This window comes from Annulohypoxylon maeteangense, assembly GCF_022496945.1.
Source record: "Annulohypoxylon maeteangense strain CBS 123835 unplaced genomic scaffold GGS22scaffold_18, whole genome shotgun sequence".
NCBI classification, from domain to species: Eukaryota; Fungi; Ascomycota; class Sordariomycetes; order Xylariales; family Hypoxylaceae; genus Annulohypoxylon; species Annulohypoxylon maeteangense.
Genome location: NW_025953265.1, coordinates 106,470 through 127,197, shown reverse-complemented (window position 1 = coordinate 127,197; position 20,728 = coordinate 106,470). Strand labels below are relative to the sequence as shown.

The window sequence follows — 20,728 nt, the reverse complement described above, 5'->3', positions numbered from 1 at the left end:
TCTCTTTAAGTAAGAGGCCCTAAGTCATTTTGGCAATTGCAGTTACAGATTCGAAGAGTTCATACTACGATGATGGCATAACCTACCTAGGGCAAATTCGGCTGGGTTCAGAAGAGGTATGAAAATCCCGGCGGTTGGATACGGTGATAATATGTCTGGGTTCGAATTGGTTGGAACCGAATCCTTCCGCTCCCGGTAAGGCTGACAATCCATATTTGGCAATGTGTGGGTAGTAGGTAAGAAATGATGTCTTGCTTACCTAGTATGTCCCCGCTAACCTAAAAGGTTGTAGGTAGAGATGTGGTGGTGGTTGCAGGCTACTCATCGTCAATATGGATGGATTCATGAGTAACTACAACACCTCTAAGAACATGTTATCAGTAACCAACTGGGGTTTTGAACGGTACGTATACAAGCACATCATCTCTACGTGATACTGTGACAAGGGTTATAAGGGCTCGGAATACGAATTTAATTTAGCTAATAATTTCTAGGGTCCAAAGATCCGTCCCCTTTATCTCCCTTCTGCCGAAGAGGATCCTGGAAACCTACCTTTGACGACAATCTATCCCTTCGGTGTTAAGGTTGCGTTATATTCTAAGCGCCCGAGAAGATTGCGTTGGCTTCCTTTGCATATGTCCTGCATATATTCAAGGTTGATATCTCCTTCTGATAAGCAGTCTTCCAATGGTAGGGCATACCTTCATCCAGCAGTCTTTGGTTGATACCAGCATAGGCTTGTTGCCAATCCTCGTGCGACGAGTATAAATTCAGAGGTTCAACACCGTTACACACCTTCACACTCAGTTACCTTAGTTCCATCAGTTTCATCAGTTTCATCAGTTTCATCAGTTCCATCAGTTGCACAAACTAAAGATCAAAGTAAAGATAAAAATGTGAGTTCTGTACAATGTGAACTTATCAAGTGCTTCAACTAATTAAACATGCTTCGACAGGCCTGCGAAGACTTTCCAGAAATATGACCCCTTTCCAGCACTGAGTCTATCGAGCCGAAAGTGGCCCGATAACTCTATTACGAAACCACCTCGATGGCTATCAACGGATTTGAGAGATGGAAATCAAGCTCTGGTTCAAGTATGTTGCCTCCCTTTATAATTCGCTTCTTGTAGCTGAACTAATACTTGAAATAGCCCATGGACAGCGAAGCTAAACGCCGCTACTTCCAAGCTCTCGTGAAACTTGGATATAAAGAAATCGAAATTTCGTATCCAGCAGCATCACAAACTGAGTGGGATTTCACAAGAGAACTTATAACCACACCGGGAGCCATTCCGGACGATGTTAGGATTCAAGTCATGGCCCCTTGCCGCGAAGATCTAATTCGTCGGACTATAGAGGCAGCTCGAGGCGCGAGGAGTGCTATCGTTCACATACACTTATCCACGTCCCGCTGCTTCCGCGAGGTCGTGTTTAATATGACTGAGAACGAGATGAAAGATCTGGCAGTCCGCTGCACTCGGCTGATCCGAGAGTTGACTAAGGAGTCAACTGATCCAGAAATCAGGAGTACGGAATGGACTCTACAATTCTGCCCAGAAAACTTTCAGGATACATCCATTGAATATGCTCTCGAGATATGCGAGGCTGTTAAGGCTACTTGGCAGCCTACGCAGGATAACCCGATTATTTTCAACCTAACCGCCACGGTCGAGGTTGCAATGCCTAATGTTTTCGCAGACCAGATAGAGTACTTTTGTACTCATATCACAGAGAGGGAGAAAGTCTGTGTGTCGCTGCATAACCATAACGATCGTGGCAGTGCCGTAGCAGCTGCTGAACTAGGCCTGCTAGCCGGCGCTGATCGGATCGAGGGCTGTCTATTCGGCAACGGAGAAAGGACTGGCAATGTGGACTTGGTTACGCTTGCAATGAATCTCCACACCCAGGGTATCTACTCAGGGATTGACTTTTCGGACGTGAAGTCGGTCGTTGCTATGGTTGAGGAACTCACTAAAGTTCCTGTCCACGTTCGGGCGCCGTATGCGGGCGCGTACACATTTTGCACATTCAGCGGCAGTCATCAAGACGCCATCAGGAAGGGGTACAAGGCGCGTGCCAAGATGGAAAGGAAGCTTGGCAAAGAACCTAAATGGGTGATGCCGTATCTCGCCATGGACCCTGCAGATCTAGGACGTGAGCACGAAGCGATCATCCGCATCAACTCGCAATGTGGGAAGGGCGGTATCGGCTGGTTAGTCGAGGAGCTTTTCGGCATCAAGCCGCCTCGAGAATTAGAGATCGCTTTTACGAAAATTTGTAAAGCGCACGCCGACGATATGGGCATTGAGCTCACTCATGGTATTATTGAGAATCTTTTCCGTTCTAGGTATATGCAGGCCGAAGGCCATGGCGGCGCTACACGGGTCAAGGTTCAGGAGTGCGAGATTGGTAAGCACAATACCAATGGCGCAAATGACACAAATGGTACCCATTTTGACGGCCAAGCCCTTAAGAATGGATATTCAAATGGCCACGGAAAGTCCGGATCTGCATATCTCCGGGCTACTATCGCCGCGGAAGGCGGCACATACGATCTCTGCGGCACGGGTAGCGACGTCTTGGCTAGTGTACTAGACTCTATGCGGAAGGCTGGAAGCACATTCGAACTTCTCGTCCACGAGTCGCAGAACACTGATAATGCATCTGAAGATATCTTCACTTCCAAGACCGCGATCATGGTCAAGCTGGGTACCTCAGACAGAACCACGGCCTGGGGCGTTGGAATTCACGAGAGGCCCGAGTGGTCTACTTTACAAGCGGTGAGTTTAAGATTTTTAACTCTTGCATGCATACTACCTAGTACCTTATCTATCGCCTATAAGATCTACGTCTTACTGACAGAAACCCAGGTTTTGAGTGCGGCTCAGCAGCTTGGAGTGGATGGCTGGCAGAAGTTACAGATGCAGGAAGCTTAAGAGGGGGGCTAAGGGGGTAAATCCGACTAGAAATTTGCTCGTGGCGCAAGACTGTCTAGATTGAAATATCTGCGCACCGTGTGGCTTTTTTTGTTTAGTGGTTGAGTTCTCTAGATAGACTTGAGCTATAGAGGCTATCCCCTAGAATTTAGCGAGTAGATCTCAATAAAGTCTCTGTTTTGACCAAAGTATAATACAGTGTAAATTTATCGTCTATATAAAACCGCACTGGGCAAGGGATAGGGCTGATGTTTCAAATCTTCGACGCGAACCTTCGTATCTACTAGGCAGCTATGTAGGACTTAGGTAGCCTATCGATGCGGTAATTCCAGAAACCTGTTATGGTCCATAATTATCCATAATTATCGTGCTTTGAATTCATGCAGCGGCGTTTGAGCAATTTCACAATGTGACGCTCCTTATCTCTTGGCTATGTAGGTAGGCGTCTAAGTAAACAACCGCAGGTTTCTTGTCAGATACCAAGAGATAGATCCTCACAGCTTTTAACCACATTGTATTACGGTGACATCCACAATACGCCGACGGATGAAGCACCCGGGATGCACGTCGTAAGTCTGACCATTCTCAGCTGCGACATCTTTCACGTCTTCACGTGGTAATGCCGATGAGCCGTCTTCGGACTTCTTCTGGTATCATGAATCCGGTCGAAAGTTCAGGAAACGTCATAATAAAGCTCATGGCGTGAGTGATATCGCCCTTTCGTGGGAAGTGAAACGGTCTCCGAAAATGCGTCGATCCCCGAGGACAAGAGCATATCTCCTCGTCCGCCGAAGACGCTCGAGTCTAGATGCAGTCTGAATGCACTTCGTCTTATGTAATAACTCATCGACACCCATAACCATAAAAGCTAGGCTGTTATTAGCTGAGTGCTTTCAGGTGAGCTCTAGACCAGTTAAAGATCATAGCATAATGATGACTTCATCCACGACATTGCTCACCGTGAGTTCAGACGTTAAATCTTAGTGCTTAATCCTTCATCCTACGACGGGCCGTTCATACGTGAGAAGTATAAGTTGTCATGGAGAAAAGCAGGTGGTTGACGCTCGCGCTTGCTGGAAATGGTAGTAATATGCCGACATAATCATGGTGTAAGTTAGCGTGACCGCATTCCTAGGAGGAAAAGGATAGGGGCTATAACGCATTAAACCAAGTAATTTGGACGCGCTCGTCTCTATGAAGGGATTCTATGTCGTTAGAATTTTCCTATGTTCAATACCTACCTAGACTGTCAACAGCTACCCCTTAGAAACCATGCCTTCTGTTACTCTTGATAACGAAGTTCGAGAGGTGATGTCCAACGACTTTGTCTTTGAGGGCCCAACTTCATCACCTTTACGAGTTATCAACATTGGTCAGTTGCTCGATGAGTCGTGCAGAGAGAACCCCGAGAAAGTTGCGTTGGTGTCCCGATGGCAGGGAGATCGGTTAACGTACCAGGAGCTTAATGACTCCTGTCGGGTGATAGCTCGTCGCTTACTTGACATGGGTGTGCGCCCAAAAGACCACATCGTAGTCCTAGCTGGAAATTCTATCGAGTATGTGCAGCTGTTTCTTGCGACCGGCGCTATAGGTGCCATATTCAGTATCATCAATCCTACCTTCACAGTTGAAGAGGTTGTTCGCGCCGTCGAGTTCCTAGGTAAGTAGATTTCTATGCTCTACGCGAATATAGAGCGAGATTTCTAATTTCAGTTAATCACAGAACCGAAAGCGATTTTCATCGCAGATAGAATCGGTTATCGCAAGAATAAACCCCTCCTATCTATGCTGAGTCAGCTCCAGACATGCACATCATTCATCGTGGAGCTCTCCAGAGAAGGGGAAATTAGCGGGAAGAGATCGGCGTGGAGAGAGTTTCTCCAGAGCGACGCGGAGGCTGACGCCAATCTCCTATACCGGTATTGGGCAAAAGCAGATCAGAACGATACGTTCTGTATACAATTTACGAGTGGGACGACAGGGCCCCGAAAAGCGGCAATGTTATCACACCGGTATGTATATCCGCTGGTCGCACCACTTAACCGAGTCTCTTACTAATTCGTCTGCGTCGAAAGCAACCTCATTAATAACGCTCTGGGTGTGGGACATCGGCTTGGCTACACGAACCGTGATGTCGTATGTTGTTGCGCTCCCTTATTCCACTGCTTCGCTTTGGTATGTGGCGTTATGTCGACTATTGCCTTTGGGGGAACAGTTGTGCTCCCGTCGGATATCTTTCTCGCAAGTGCTAGCCTCGAGGCAATTTCGGAGGATCGGTGTACCGTGATCAATGCCGTGCCCACCATGTTTCAAGGCATACTTGATCATCCGGATTTGAAAAAGCATGCTCTAAAGGCGTGTCTTAGAACCGGCATCGTGGCTGGCTCTAGCTTACCGAACCTATTGGTCCCGCGACTCGAAGCGGAGCTTGGGCTTAGAGGTCTTGCTTACGCCTATGGTATGTACCCCAAGCTTGTGTATTAGGTACGAACCATAGCTAATTTAGCTTCAGGCATGACAGAGCTGTCTTGTATAGTTTTCTCGACCAACCCCTCTGAAGTATCTCTCTTAGATAATCAAATTAGTGTTGGCACAGTTGTTCCTCATGGCGCGGCGAAAATAGTCGGCAGCGACCTAAAAAGCCTCCCGCCAGGATTTAAAGGAGAACTGCTGGTATCCGGATACCTTACTTTCCAGGGATACTATAAGAATCCAGAGAAAACAAATGAGACAATGGTAAAAGACGCCAAAGGACGGCTATGGGTGAGAACTGGTGATACAGCCGCCATTGACGTCAGCGGCCGCTGCACTATCATGGGACGCGTGAAAGACATGATAAAAAGAGGCAAGTCGGTATCAATCCTTCACACCTGAATAATGGAGAGATGACTAAACCTATCATCAGGGGGAGAAAACATATTCCCGCGAGATATCGAAGAAGTGCTAGAGCAGCATCCTGGTATAGTCGCGGCGGCCGTCGTAGGCATTCCGGACGCGTACTGGGGTGAGATTATCGGCGCCTTCATTCAACCTGCTAGCGGGTATGAGACAAAACCATTGACCGGTCGAAGGAACCTCAAGCCGTGGCTGAGGAACCGGATAGCCCCTCATAAATTTCCCGAGCACTTCTTCTGGTTAGGGGACGGCGAGGGCATCCCCGATGAACTGCCATTCAACTTCAGCGGGAAAATCATGAAGGAGAAACTGCGAACTATTGCGTGCGATTTACTTCAAGTGAAGACAAGCAGCTGAGTGGTATTTGTGCGATTTCCGGATGTTCGAATTGAAAGTTAGAAGTAAATGATTGGAGTTGTTTTGCGGAAATTAGACACGGTCGGCCCTCAGGGGTTTATTTCGTTTCCCATTTCTTTTTCTGACGTCATATGTAGCACAACCATTAGATGAATAAATGAAACTCTTTGTTAGGAAATATTTATCAAGACGTAGTTTCACACCTGGTATATGTATTATTTCAATTATATCCCTTTTGATGACATAATATATACTACTGTTTAATGAATAAAATAAATATCTACTATTTGCATACAAATCGCCCTTCCGATGTCAATCGAGCTCCGGTTGTCCCGGGAATTCTGCGATTTCGCTCAAACCCGTGAATTATAAATCAAAGATCCTGATGGGAACTTGGCAATTCTTACAAGTATCTTGGGTGGAAGAAATGGTTAACTCTTTTCTCTTCCCTGCAAAGAGATCTCTAGACTAGTGGTCCTGCGTTCTAAAGACCATGATGCGTTTGTCTCTCTCATCCAGATACATCGCCCATTAAACACCGTACTGAGGAGGCCTGGCAACAACACGGTCTCATCCACTTTCTACCTCGATTTCTCATAGCTTCTTAGCTGAGAAATACATCTGTTTAATATCATTACCTCCTTGCCAAGTCATTCCCTTTTCGACAACCGTGCTAGCGGTCGAGTAAGGGATGAGCTTGGTTTCGACATCCCACTTTCCTTCCGACGAAGACTCCAACAGCTGGTTGATCGTTTCGGGGCTGTGATAATACAGCGACCACCCCGTGGCACTAGTGTTGAAGGCGCCTCCCGCTTGAGCAGTGGCCATATGACGCCCAAAGATCATGGAGCCTTTGCGGTTTTTCAACAGCTTCGTCACGTGAGCCATGATCTTAATCTGCTGCTCATAGGTGAAGAGGTGTAGGAAGGATCCTACGAAGATAATATCGATCTTGCCTCGGAACTCGGACAGGAAGTCGTCCTCGAAAACGTCGCCAGTGACCAGGCGGGCCTTGAGTGTATCGCGGTCCTTGAAGAGCTCGTAGCCCAGATCGTGGAACCTCGACTCAACGTCGACACCTATGAGGTTATCGGCAGGAGCCCCGTCATAGACGTACTTGCGTATGTCTTGGCCAAGACCGCAGCCCATATCGAGCAATGTCTCGCCAGCACGGACGCGCTCGAGGACTTCGGGGTACGCGGGCGAAAGGGATGCTGGAAAGTCGAGAAACCTGAAGCAGCCAACACATACGTATGGCAGACTAAAGTAGCAAGTCAGACAGGAATGGGCGCAACTAGGTATTGTCTCTTGATGTGAGTGGGTAGAGTGGCTCGCTTACATTTCCCAGGCTTCATCTCGTACCCGATAGATGTGTTTGAAGATCTCGTCGTCGCTGATCTTGGAGTAATTCTGAAAGATCTGCTTGGCTGTCTCCGGGATCTGTTTTAGCTCCGGCTGGTACCACGCAACATCTCGTGAAGCCTTATTCTTGCCATTGGTGAAGTTCAAAGTCTCGGCGACCTTTTCCGACGAGTCAACCGATGTCGGGATTTCGTTAACGGCAGCCATGGTGGTGATGGGAACGGATAGAATCGCGATAAGACAGCTTTACAACGATCGAGTACGAATTGTGGTCAGTGTGTTCTATTTGACGCAATTTTCTTGGAGAAAACCAGTGTGGATGAACTTAGGGGAGTACAGCCAATTCTGAAGCGGTGCGGCCATGTTCCTGAGGTCTTGAGGATGCTGAATATATTGCCCCGTCTGACACACTCCGTTGGTTTCGTCCTCAGCTATTTCCGGTGTTGGAATATCTACCGTCGCCGGTTCCGGTGCCTACCACATGAGTATCCCACGCGGTGATGACCCCATTCTTACATTTTGAGCATATCGAACGGTGTCGCTTACTCCTCTGATAAGGTTTCGTTATGGGTGGCGTTGATCACCCCTCGCAACAACATGACCGAATTTGGAAATAATTACCCGCCGCTTTTTCTGGCTACTTTCCTTACGTTGCTGACGCTAGACTGGAAATATGGAAACTTCACTTGAGAAATAGTAAAACCTCTTAAAGCATGTCTCCTGGCACTGCAAGTTGGTTTGGAGAATATGCGGAAAGATCTAACATCATCCAATTGTTGCATGAGTGTTATTTCTCAATATGTCTGCCACGACCCAAACAGAAAACGAGGCGAAAGAGCTAGGATTCTCTGTGCGTCAAGGTGTCGACTGGTCCAATTACGTTCTATATCGGCCTATCTACCAGAATTCTTTTTTCACACACATATTCGATTATCATTCCCAAAAACCAGGGGTATCTTGGTCTATAGCCCACGATATCGGAGCTGGCCACGGGATAGCCTCGTCAACTATTGCCTCTCGATTCGACCACGTAGTAGTTTCCGACCCCAACGACGGCTATACGCAAATCGCTCGAAATCTCCTCGTTGAGCAAAGTGGGATTTCCGAGTCCAAGTTTACATTCCTCCAACAAGGCGCCGAAAAGAGCTCGGTGGAATCAGCGTCAATCGATCTTATCACTGCATGCGAATGCATGCAGTGGACGGACACTGAGGCAGCTGTCGGGGAGTTCGCAAGGCAGCTCAGACCCGGGGGAACACTCGTGATGACCTACTACACTAGGCCTTTGATTGTGGGAAACGAGCGTGCTCAGGACATCTGGAAGGCAATTTTCGAGGCGTACTCGAAGAACGCAACAGGAGACTTACTTGATCGAGCCTTCAGAATCTTAAATAACGGATTCGACGCCATTGCCCTACCCGAGGCCAGCTGGAAGACCGTTAAGCGGGTGTATATCAACGCTAGCCAAGGCATTGCGAGCTTTAAGATTAATGACCGTGTGGGAGAAAACAGGGTAGGGAAGAATGAGGAACGTGTCTGGGTGAACGGTGATCCGGACTGGTCTGATAACCAAGACATCGATTGGCTCAAGAAGTATTTTGCTACATGGGTTCCTGTCTTACCAGAGAATGAGATTCGGGGGCTCTGGGATGAGTTAGAATGCATTTTGGGCGGCGAAAAGGTCCGTTTAGAAACACCCATCGCGATGGTTTTCGCTACAAAGAGAGCATAGAGATTCAATTAGATATAAGACCTTCAATATAACGTTGGCCACCTATGATATTATGTGCCAAGCAAAAATACTGAACAAACTTTGATAACCATGAGATAGTCCTAGGCTTAACTCCAAGATGCTGGTTGAGGACTTGTTCCTCATATCTCATGATGATTCATAAATATTAATTGCTAGAGCCGAGGAGGATTTTGAGGGAAGATGTTCCAAGGGTGATGTTACACTCATACGAGTAACTTTCCGCGAGTGTAGTATGCTATAATAATGTCGTATTAGGCAATCCGCCAGGTGAGTTGCGGGGCATCAAGGTGAACTAATACGGTAACAAATCACCGAAGCACAGCTACTAACTTCTATCACTTGACCCGATCTGATCATTCTATTAAGGTAGCAAATATAATATACCGCATATTATATAAATTGAATGAAGTTAGAAGGTTTATCTTGCGATTATCTAGCATAATGGTAAGAATATTGAATGTCGTACCTAGACGATAGGCCTGTTACTTCATTTTTACAGCCTTAGCACCCTATAACTTCTCTAACCATGGAGGGTCTTAGGCTACTCAACCCCCTATCGAAGGCCGATGACATCAAGCACCTTTCGGGGTTTCCTAGGTTGAAACCTGCTTACATCCTGAAGGTGATTATAAAACAAACCATTTGAATTTAACACTTCGTATTCATTCGCTAACACTGCTTAGATCAATCTTGGCAATATTCTGACGGTCGGTAAGTAAAAACCAGAGCGCCAAAACTCGACAGCGAGACAATGAGGTAACTGATACGTAAACGGTTCAGGAAATATCGCCTCAGGCACGAAACTGCTCCACGTTGTATGTCAATTCTAGAGTCGTTCCTCCCGCACGCAATTAGTACTAATATAAGACATTTATAGGATACGAGCACGGGTACCCTCACGACGGCCGAGGGTTATGAGCACCAGGTCACGGGCGAAGTCATCTACGGCGCCGACTGGATGTTCAACGATCCCGATGAGCTACACGCCCGCCCGAATATAAAGATTCTAATCAAGTAAACCACCCAGAGCGAGTTTCTATTATTACTTCAAAAACCGACTAACGAATGCGACATAGGACGGAGGATGGTTTGGTATGAAGCCAAATAGAGCGCCAACTCATAGTCTTAGAGACCAAGACTAATGTCGCGCAACAAAGATTCTAAGTTCAGAATACACCGGCGTCGCCGTATTCAGCGAACCCATCACGAAGATGTGGGCGGGCGACCCGAGCATTAAGACATTCCCATTTGGCATCTCCAGTACGCCACTTCCCATCCCCCCTCCTACATGAAACCCGACTAATAGTAGTGGTTCCTCAGCGACGACGCACACTTTTTCAGCCGGTCACTCTAAGTACAAGTTCTTAGAGACGAAGACTTTCGTGGGGAATGGACGCTTCGTCATCAACGAGAACCCACGCTCGATCACGGTCGAGTCTCGTATTTCGGAGGTGATAGCGAGTAACGACTTAGAATAAGATCGTGGCAACTTTTGGAGATGCGTTGTCTAGGTCGCACAATCTTAGTACCTAACGCAGCCACTGTATATATTCTCACTCTCCAGAGGCTATCTTCTGTGTTTCCCCTGGTCCTTCTCTAGTCTAGGTACCAAATTGGCCCTAACTGTTGTCATTCAACCCCGAAGGTTGTCCGTTACAGGTATAGAAGTATTTCCGTTGGGCATCGCTAGATATTATAACTTCAATTACGAATTTCATCGTAGTTACTTTCGATACTAACATACCAATACACTATTTACCGACGATAACCATTGCCTTCTTTAAAAAGCTGCATCACCGGGGTTATTGACCAATAATCAATATGAGGCTGCGCATCCTGATCAGATACTTGCCGCGACTACCCTCACTACCACCTAGGATTTTCTTGTATTATTTAGGTCAATCGCACATTCTATAGATGCGGAGAACCTGACCATTCTTAACCATTCTTCAATTTCAAAGAAGAGTTGAAAAACTTGCGCTTCCTAGATAGGTACCTACACAAGGACATTTAGAGTCTACGAGTAAGTCTAACACTCAGAAGAAGTATACTTCGCGCTAATGGTTTCTAGTTAAAGGAGAAATCGAGGCTTCCCTACACATGGATTCCACCAAACCCGACACGAAGCTGCCGTGTACGTCGTGTGCTGGGAGCGGGGAATTGACCTGGAAATTTGTCAAATGCGACTGCAATCCGAATGGCACCACTACAGAAGTGGAAACAAACTGTCCGAAATGTCCATCAACGAGCCCGGGCTGGCAGGTACAGAGCTTGGACAAACCAAGGGAGTGCACGACATGCTACGGTACTGGTAAAGTTTGAATGTCCAGTGGGGGTAGACGGTGCTATAGGGCTATAGGGTAGTTTATTACTGGGATTTAACCTAACTGCGCCTAGTTTCCTTTTTTCTTCTTCAACTTCAGATTCTTACTCTAACTTGGTATATGCTAGCACAATCTGTGCAAATCCTTTCGTTCTTGTCATCATAGTACGTTTGGTTAAACGGTTGGGGTTGGAAAGCAAAGGCTCCAGGGCTGCCTTTCGTTGCTGTCTCGCTAGTGGTTAGCGATGTTGAATGCAGAGATCTTAATGAAGCTATACGGTGCCTCATAATACTGTCATTTAGCACCATGATGCTACTGTAGGCGCTGAACTGTAGCTGTAGGTACAAATCTACAATGGATATTCTGTAGATAGGTACTGTCTGTTTACAGTGGAGGGGTTCACTTTTCAGCACTGGGGGGGAACGTTTTACCCCGCTTTCGTGACCTCCAGGGCTCTGAGAGCGGCGTTTTTTTCTTCTTCCAGCGGCCAAACTCCTTGAGCAAACCTGAAATATAACGATTACTAGTGCTAGCTAAATGGACAGGTCGCTACAACACACACAAGTCGCTTCTATTAGTTTCACATTTTCTGCCTAGTTGCCTAGGTAGGTACCTACCTAGTCTATTCTAACATCGTAATTATGTAAATTTTTACAATACCTCCAGCGTCTCCTAAGTTCAATAATGTCAAAATTCTTCGCTAAGAGAATTGTCAAGCATCATAAGCCTTTGACGATGACCTCGGAGTCCCCCACTTTCTCACTAGACAAACACAGATACCGTATACCCTCTACGAGATCGTCCAACCACTCTTGACTAGCCTTCATGCTCAAGAATCTCCAGAAGCCATGAGGTAATCCCGAATACATATGAATCTTGCTTTTAGTTCCCGAGTGCTTTTCAAGCAATTTCTGCCACACGAAAGCCTCGTCGCGAAGGGGATCCCCGCCACATACCTGGAAATACACTCGTTGTGGTAAATTGGAATGATTCTCGTTTAACAAGAATGACACTCGAGGGTCATTAGGTGGTGCGCCATAAACGCCTACACATTCCATCTATGTTAGCGCTATTTCGATATTTAGATTATAGAGGAAAATGACGCGGACGAACCTTGGATGTCACCGAGTGACTTCGCTGTCAACATAGGATTAATCGCATTCTGCTCCAAGCTGAGAAGCTGGTCCCTTATCTCAGGCCGTACCTGAGGATATGCATCGGGCATGATACAGACGGGGACTGATAAGAATAGGCCGGTGATTGGTGGCGAAAGACCTGCATCGCGAGCCGTATACGCAATGACACCGGCGAAGTTAGCGCCGGAGGATATCCCACCGACAAAAAAGCCCGCGGTGGCAGAGGCGCGTAGGTGGCTTTCCGCGTTAGCGGCAGCCTACGAAGGTCAATGTTTTATATTCCTAGTCCGGATCAAAAACAACATACCCATTTCGTTGCGTCGTAGCTATCATTGAGTCCGTAGGGAAACGGCCATTTGGGTGCTAAGCGGTAACCCACGTTAAGTACGCTAATATTCAGCCTCGATGCAAGAATCTGGCAGTTCAAATGGCCACTGTCGAGGTCGCCGAAGAGAAACCCTCCGGCATGCAGATAGACAAGTAGCGGCCTTGATATTAATGTACCTGAACCCGAAGTGGGGACGTAAGTTCGCACGGGAATATCGTATCCATCACGGGCTTCGATAGTGAATGTTTGCACTGCAACAGGGGCACGTTTCACGTCTTCTGGTATTTGGCGAAGTGGTATGGCAGCTTCGACTTGTTCGAATATTCTACGGCGTTCTACAATATCGACTCGATCCAAGTCGCCGAGCAGAGGGTTTTCGGAGACGAACTGAGAGTAACTTCATCAGCCAAGTATCTCTGGCCTATAACGTGGTTGTGTAATGTGAAATAGATCGATCGATGCGCATCCGTGTATTTGTAATGATATAAGCGTACCTTTTCCCACTGGGGGCTTATTTCTGAATATTTCGCATACTCAGCCATGACCGCAACTTCGCTTAGGGTGAAAATCGGGACGATCTTACGACGAGGATCTCCAAGTATATGTGTACGTCTACCCTCCCATCTTCGAATGGCTGTGAACCCAATCTTGTGATATAGCCCGGAATTCAAGCTTATTTCGTAGCCTGCCGCGGATTCGTTGCCGCCAACGCTCCCGCTGTTTGGGCATATGCTGTGTAACCGGAATATTACTTCCTAATCCGGACAGTAAGTGCCAGATCAGCCAATCAGATGGCAAGACGTAATTTAAACCTTGAATACATCAACAGAATGAAATTTTCATCCAATATGTGTAATTTAATTGAATTTTGCATTTGTAATCAGTAGATTACAAATTCAAAATTTGTATCGAGGTCTAGTTGAGTCAAAAATCAGATGGACGACGTTGAAAGGTTATAGGAAGTCTTAAACGACGACTATCCTGGTCTTCCTTACTATCTTTGAGAACACCTTCAACACATTCAACGCCCTTTCAATAAACATATTTTTGAGCTTCAAGGTGTTCTAGTCGTAAGATTTGACTGAGTCTCCTGGAACGACCATCTCAAAAATGGCTGTTGAAAGCGAAGGCCTCGCCCGCAACAACGGCGATGCCAAGGCTCCAAATGACAATGAGAAATACGGAGATATCTTACCGTCTTCGGGAGAGGATGAGCAACAGGTCAAGGAGACACCTCCTCGCGACGTCACCGGCTGGAAGTGGTACATGGCAATAACAGCCATCCTCTTCTCCATCTTCCTTTACGCGCTAGACAACACAGTCGTGGCCGACATCCAGTCCATCATCATCAAAGATCTCGGAGAAGTCGACAAACTTTCCTGGCTGAGCGTCGCCTTCCTCTTGACGGCTACAGCCACCAACCTAGTTTGGGGTAGGCTCTACGGCCAGTTCAACGCCAAATGGTTCTACATTTTCAATGTCTTCCTTTTCGAGGTGGGCTCGGCCATTTGTGGTGCTGCCCCCAACATCAACGCCTTAATCGTCGGCCGCGCCCTTTGCGGCATTGGCGGTGCTGGTCTCTATGTCGGTTGCATGTCGCTCATCGCGATGACAACGACCATGGCTGAACGTCCCCTTTACATATCTATGACAGGCTTCACCTGGGGGGCTGGCATCGTGCTTGGCCCTGTAATAGGAGGGGCTTTCAGCCAGTCCGCAGTTGGGTGGCGTTGGGCTTTTTACATAAACCTCTTTATTGGCGCGGTATGCGCCCCCGCCTATCTGTTTCTGATACCTAGTATAGACCCACGGCCCGGCGTGTCTTTTAAGGAACGCGCTCAGGAAATGGACTACACTGGTACTGTTCTCCAGATGGGCGCCATGGTGACCTTCGTCTTAGCGATAAACTGGGGGGGTGTTACCTACCCCTGGAAATCGGGTCACATAATCGGTCTCTTCGTTGCTTCGGGTGTGCTCTTCATCCTTTTAGGGATTCAACAGGCTTATGCGATAACCACGACGGCGATTCGTCGAATCATTCCTGTTCAATTTTTCCGGTCGCGCTCCGTACTTATCCTCTTCAGCTGTACAGCTGCCTCGGGAGCATGCGCCTTCGTCCCTATCTATTTCGTTCCCATTTTCTTCCAGTTCAGTCGTGGTGATGGGCCATTAGATGCCGGTGTTCGACTTCTTCCTTTCATCGCAGTCATGGTGGTCGTGGTATTCGCCAATGGGGCCCTTCTTTCAAAGTTGGGTTATTATATGCCCTGGTACACCGCTGGTGGCTTGTTTGCGATGGCTGGTGGCGCCCTTATGTATACCGTGGATTCGGAGACATCGGAATCGCGGATCTATGGGTACACAGTAATTCTAGGCCTCGGAGTCGGCATGTTCCTCCAGGCATCCTTCTCCGTCGTGCAAGCTGTAGTCGATCCGGAAAACATTCCACCCGCGGTCGGTTTCCTCACATTGGCTCAATTCGCTGGTATTACTATCGCTCTAGCCATCGCCAATGCCATTTACCTCAATGAGAGCGAGACTCAAATCTCGAAGATCGCGCCTTTCCTAACGCAAGATCAAATAGAGCTTGCCATGCAAGGTGCAGCGGGCGATGCCTTCAACGACCTTCCGGCCGACACGAGGGCGGCGATCTTAAATGTCATCACGACGGCTATCAGCAAGACGTATATCCTCGTTATCGCGGGTGGATCACTAGTCGCGATTCTCAGTCTTGCCATGAAGAGGGAGAGGTTATTCGCTCCTGTTGCTGTCGGTGCTGCCTAAGTTTTATAACGCTTGAGAGGAGAGAAATTGTGTTCAAGATACGGGCTGCAGACTGCTGAGAGTTTAATGAGACCCTTATCTCGCCGCAGCTACCCCACCCTCCCAACTCGGCCCCCAAATTTATGTTACACAAATTTACCCCTCATTTTCGAGTTGTTCGTATACCAGCGACGAAACGCGTAAAGCGCACCCAGAACTTTGAATCTCCTCAGTGTTATTTCAGTTGAGCGTTGAGATCGAGCTCATAATAAAATGGACTTACGATATTGCATATCATCATAGAGGCATGATATGAAGGAAAGATAGTATAAATACGAATGGGCTGATGGCTTTTGGATAACTAATAGGTGGTGGTGATATGATACCAAAATAGTGGCATGGTTTTTTTTGGCAGATGTTCGAAGCCTTCATAGACAGGTAGTTACCTACATAGTATTACCGTCCGGTTAGGTAAATGGCGTTGTGCGGCGCTTTCCTAAGTTTCCAAGTTGAAGATCTCAATACGACCAGGTTATATAAGCCAACAGATTACGTCAACAGGTCAATAGATGAGGTCTACTTCGGGACCGAAGTCAATATTCCCTCAATATTTTGTTTCCTACAACACATCCTAAAATGATTAATGGTCCAATAGGTACCTATCATTGCTCTCTAAATAGCAATATGCTTCCCTGGTAACACGATTAAATCTACGACATGTTTTGCATGAAGAAGAGCTTAATGCCTTCGTCAGCTTCAGTCAAATCAACTATTGTCACCCAATTGACTTATATCCGCATGAACGAGTCTCTTGCATTTTTGTAACTGTTCAACAATAGCTGCAGATTGGGCTGATGGTAAAAGTTTCGAATAGGTCCCTTGACCCCTGGATCCCTTGAAGTTTAGTGCTAACAAGTCCAAGCGTTCTAGTGTTCTAGTGTACTATCGTAGGTACCTAGCTACCTAGGTATTGTATTGTACAATACCTATCTGCTATTTGCCTGTCTGGTACCGGGCGCGGTGAAGGGAGTACGCTACAGCACCTGACGCTTGGATAGCCCTAAGGCTCTACACTTTGTTTCAAGGTAAGAGACATAAAACAATCTTTAAGCCTCAATATATTTGATACGCCTATCAACTTGGAGAACAAACAAATCAAGTCGGTCAATTCTTAAAAGAACCGGAACTTCCCAATTCGAGTCAAGCCATGTTACAAAGGTCAACTACCTATCTACCTTACTGGTAGCTAAATTGGTGAAGGCGCTGATGCAGGTTCGAATAGCATCTGCGCCACATCAAGGTATCGTTGATCTGCGCTAAAGATCTTCGCATTCTCTTCAATGTCCAAATCAATCAATATCTCAGCTCCCGAATATCTTCGGAAAGCTCGCATTCGGGAATCGGCAGCGTGTAAGTAGTACAAGACAACCAATTGAAAAGAGGGTTAACTAAAAAAGATCGGTCTTCATCAACATCCGCGGGCGGCAGTCCGGCAGTTCAGGTGGGGTCGCACAGGGGTCACAGCGGTTGACAAGCTTTAGACCAAAGCCACCACGTCCAATCAAGACATCAGCATTACAAGGAACTTCCCGAATTGGCCAATCAGCTTTCACCAAGCTGTACGAAAAGGGACACGGTAGGACTCATCCTTTGGCGCCGACATTCTGTATCGATATGTAGGTACACATATCTACACCCAATGACCAGACATGTCACAACGCCTTCAAATCTGGGGGCGCAGTAGACGGAGGTCGGCCGTGGGTAAGAATGTATTCAAATACCTAGACCTCCATCGTCAAACGGTCAAAGAATTCGTGAATATATCTGATACTACACATTGACGCGCGTACTTCCCCTTTTCCCTTTTCCCTTTTGCTTTCTCCCTTCGACTATCCCTTCTCCTACCTCCAGCGTTACATTCCTTTTCATCCCACATTCTCATTCTTGGGTTCGAAAAAGGAACCTTGGGTTGTATTTTTCTCTCCTCTTGATATATAACATCATTAATATCACATTTACCCACTTACTCTCAGCTTGACGCTAGAGGCTATTCAGATACCTAATACATTCATTTCATACCTACGCAAATATGAGGTCTTCTAATATGATCCGCCAGCTGGGCCTGGCTTTATCTTTCTTCTTCGCCTCATCTCAGGCACAGACAAAGCCACAAGCACAAGATGCGAGTAACACTCCGTCAAACAAGACCGCGGGTTCGGTCTTCGTCACACCAGAACAGAATTTGGCATTCGCTCTTAACGTTCCGGACGATTCCACCACAGATTTATACTTCTCCCTCATGATGACTACGTCAACTAGCTGGGGGGCCATAGGCCTCGGTTCTCACATGGCTGGTTCACTGATGCTCGTGGTATATCCATCACAATCAAGGAATAGCCTGACCATATCGCCGCGAATAGCAACCGGCCACACGGAGCCCGTCTACTCGCCCGAGATCGAGATAGAGGTGATGGGAGGAACGGGACATGACAACAGCACAAACACTTTCATTTTTAATGGACGATGCACCAACTGTCGATCATGGTCTGGCGGATCTGGAAAGGTCGACGTCACGAGCAATATCCAGAGCATGATGTATGCCACCGGTGAGGACCTTAGTTATCTCGCTACCGATGCGCGCGATGGCCCCTTGAAAATGCATTACAACTACGGTACTTTCACAATGGACATGGTACATGCTACCGGGCCGGCAGGTATTCCGATAATCGACAGCTCGATGAACAGCACACTCGTTGGAACGTCGCAACGTCTTTCTACGGAAGGCAAGAAGGACATGGTCGCTATGGCACATGGGGTTATCATGATACTAGTGTTCGTCGGGTTGTTCCCCTTCGGTACTTTCGTTCTACGCTTCGGAAATTGGGTCCGTTGGCATGGTGCCACCCAGGGATTCGCCTTCCTCCTTACTTTCATTGCTTCGATCCTTGGGTTTGTCATCAGCAAAACTTATAATAGGGTATGTCAGCCAATGTGTGATTTGACACGGGATAGGAGAGTTCACTAACTCGTTCGTAGTCCAAGAACTTCAACACAGCACATCAGGTCATCGGTTTCTTCGTTTTCTTTTTTCTCTTTGCCCAATTCGCGTTAGGCTTCATGCACCACCGTCAATTCAAGAAGACGAAGGAGCCAACTAAGTTGGCCCCAATTCACAGATGGCTAGGTCGTCTTATCCTCTCCCTAGGGGGCCTTAATGGAGTCCTGTAAGTTTTCCCTTCGATCTCATTCTATGCCCCATCAAATTCGCTAATATTCAACCTTAGTGGCTTTAAACTCGCTGAATCGGAACAATACATCCTCGTTCTCACAGCTCTGACACTCGCCATATTACCTACACTAGTTATTATCCTTGTTGTGAAGAAGTGCCTTGAAAGGCGGTGGGCAAAGCAGAAGCAAGAGACTGGCTATGATATGGAGCCATGGCGACGGCCGGATGTTCAGCAGACCTATGTTGTCCCCGTAACCACGCGACCACCAATGCCACCAGGACAGAATGCAAGTATACCTGGCATGAGCTCATACATGCCACATCAAGCACAGAGCACGAGGAAGAATGACCTTGGGCCGCAACAATACGTCCGGGAATATGTTTAAAAAAGAAATAAATGTTGTGTACGATTGACGAATATAGTGTTCTTGGCGTTATGACTGTTGGTAGTGTAAAATAGTACTAGAGGTGTCATGTGTGATATATCAGCCGTACTAAATCATTTGGGGATAGGAGAAGGGAGGGAGAAGGGAGTAAGACATCCAATCTAGAATAGACACTAGAGAATTCCATCTTTGAAGATCGCTTACAGGCTTATTGCGTGGTATCCTTATCTTACTACGCTTGAAGGCTACTAGGTATTGTCGAGCACTTCAGGGGAGATAAGCTTGGTCAATACATACACAATATGAACCTATCATTGAATCTACCCTCGCAAGGCAAGATGTATGAAACGTAGCTATGGCCGGTATGAGTAACGTTGGTAATAAACGTATTCACGTCCTTCATTAGCACAAGTCTCCTAGCCCCTTCAAATAAAGTCCGATGTATCTCAGCTGATAGTACGCCTGCGATATGCCCATTCAGCATTGAAAACGGTACTTGTTATCTGCCAATCAGTACATATGTAACCATTAATACATAAATAGTTTGAAAATAGTTTGGTGATTTTCAGGGGTACGTAGCTAAGGTCCATAGCTTTTCGAGAAAAGCAAAAAGGGGCGCTGTAGGCAGGAAGTAGCAATACATTACGCGCTTATGTGTCCCCCCCTTCGCCTCTATAGGTAACTTACACGTGTAACAATACCTAGGTAGAGGATGGAGGCTGCATAACACAGGGGATATATAGTACTCATTACCGTGCGTTATGCGTAGATTCTCCCTACAATAAATAGAAGACGTACATACATTGACAAAACTCCCTATCTAATAGAGAAGGGTTAAACAATTAATGAGATACGTCGAATTAAATTTCACTTGAGGGAGACTATTGTGACCTGCAACGTTGCTAAAAACATCGAACCAGTTCGTTCAATCCACCCGTGCGTCTACTTCACCTAGCTTTGATCGCATGAGTGCCCAGGTGCTAACAAACAAACTTTCCATCGTTCGTGTCAATATCTCGTATCCAACATGGGCTTGCAGATATCCCCAAATGGCCGGGTCATACGTCATGCTCTACTGGTATTTATAAATGAAGAATGTAGATCATAGGATTCATCGTGAGACCACAGTGCGGTAGCGTACTGTTTAAACGAGTCCGCACTGTCATGGATGTTTAGCCCTTAATACGAATACCCGCCATTCTAATTCCTTCATTCCTACAAAAGGGGTTTAGCAATATATTGAAACGAAAGTTTCTAGA

General features: G+C 46.8%; 8 protein-coding genes across 8 annotated transcripts; 6 read left to right on the top strand and 2 right to left on the bottom strand.

Moving 5' to 3' along the window:
• Positions 1-368: 368 nt before the first annotated feature.
• Positions 369-3,134, top strand: GGS22DRAFT_54890 (2-isopropylmalate synthase). The gene is made up of 4 exons (XM_047967395.1): positions 369-403; positions 495-896; positions 957-1,095; positions 1,152-3,134. Coding segments are annotated over exons 2-4 (1,926 nt in total). The 5' UTR covers positions 369-403; positions 495-894; the 3' UTR covers positions 2,937-3,134.
• A 1,113-nt stretch (positions 3,135-4,247) lies between these two features.
• GGS22DRAFT_196237 (amp dependent CoA ligase) lies at positions 4,248-6,230 on the top strand (the record flags this gene model as incomplete). The annotated part of the gene is made up of 5 exons (XM_047965801.1): positions 4,248-4,596; positions 4,660-4,948; positions 5,012-5,394; positions 5,449-5,781; positions 5,842-6,230. The coding sequence occupies 5 exons, from the start codon at positions 4,248-4,250 to the stop codon at positions 6,186-6,188; spliced, it is 1,701 nt and encodes a 566-aa protein (XP_047815509.1). The 3' UTR covers positions 6,189-6,230.
• Positions 6,231-6,721: 491 nt separating this feature from the next.
• GGS22DRAFT_54861 (uncharacterized protein) lies at positions 6,722-8,053 on the bottom strand. Its single transcript, XM_047967394.1, has 2 exons — positions 7,528-8,053; positions 6,722-7,449 (listed from the first exon to the last, which is right to left on the bottom strand). Exons 1-2 carry the CDS (start codon positions 7,755-7,757, stop codon positions 6,783-6,785), a joined length of 897 nt encoding a protein of 298 aa, XP_047815508.1. The 5' UTR covers positions 7,758-8,053; the 3' UTR covers positions 6,722-6,782.
• Positions 7,947-9,288, top strand: GGS22DRAFT_54858 (S-adenosyl-L-methionine-dependent methyltransferase). Its single transcript, XM_047967393.1, has one exon. It carries the CDS (start codon positions 8,350-8,352, stop codon positions 9,280-9,282), a length of 933 nt encoding a protein of 310 aa, XP_047815507.1. The 5' UTR covers positions 7,947-8,349; the 3' UTR covers positions 9,283-9,288.
• A 431-nt stretch (positions 9,289-9,719) lies between these two features.
• GGS22DRAFT_54853 (uncharacterized protein) lies at positions 9,720-11,071 on the top strand. Its single transcript, XM_047967392.1, has 7 exons — positions 9,720-9,925; positions 9,987-10,014; positions 10,084-10,118; positions 10,181-10,317; positions 10,380-10,395; positions 10,461-10,563; positions 10,624-11,071. Exons 1-7 carry the CDS (start codon positions 9,830-9,832, stop codon positions 10,779-10,781), a joined length of 573 nt encoding a protein of 190 aa, XP_047815506.1. The 5' UTR covers positions 9,720-9,829; the 3' UTR covers positions 10,782-11,071.
• Positions 11,072-12,164: 1,093 nt separating this feature from the next.
• On the bottom strand, positions 12,165-13,763 carry GGS22DRAFT_171569 (Alpha/Beta hydrolase protein). The gene is made up of 4 exons (XM_047962628.1): positions 13,586-13,763; positions 13,071-13,478; positions 12,741-13,020; positions 12,165-12,672 (listed from the first exon to the last, which is right to left on the bottom strand). The coding sequence occupies exons 1-4, from the start codon at positions 13,631-13,633 to the stop codon at positions 12,347-12,349; spliced, it is 1,062 nt and encodes a 353-aa protein (XP_047815505.1). The 5' UTR covers positions 13,634-13,763; the 3' UTR covers positions 12,165-12,346.
• Positions 13,764-14,000: 237 nt separating this feature from the next.
• On the top strand, positions 14,001-16,102 carry GGS22DRAFT_54833 (major facilitator superfamily domain-containing protein). Its single transcript, XM_047967390.1, has one exon. The coding sequence runs from the start codon at positions 14,202-14,204 to the stop codon at positions 15,873-15,875; it is 1,674 nt and encodes a 557-aa protein (XP_047815504.1). The 5' UTR covers positions 14,001-14,201; the 3' UTR covers positions 15,876-16,102.
• Positions 16,103-17,583: 1,481 nt separating this feature from the next.
• GGS22DRAFT_54821 (putative iron reductase domain protein) lies at positions 17,584-19,807 on the top strand. The gene is made up of 3 exons (XM_047967389.1): positions 17,584-18,831; positions 18,891-19,078; positions 19,139-19,807. Exons 1-3 carry the CDS (start codon positions 17,944-17,946, stop codon positions 19,467-19,469), a joined length of 1,407 nt encoding a protein of 468 aa, XP_047815503.1. The 5' UTR covers positions 17,584-17,943; the 3' UTR covers positions 19,470-19,807.
• The last annotated feature ends 921 nt before the right edge of the window (positions 19,808-20,728 follow it).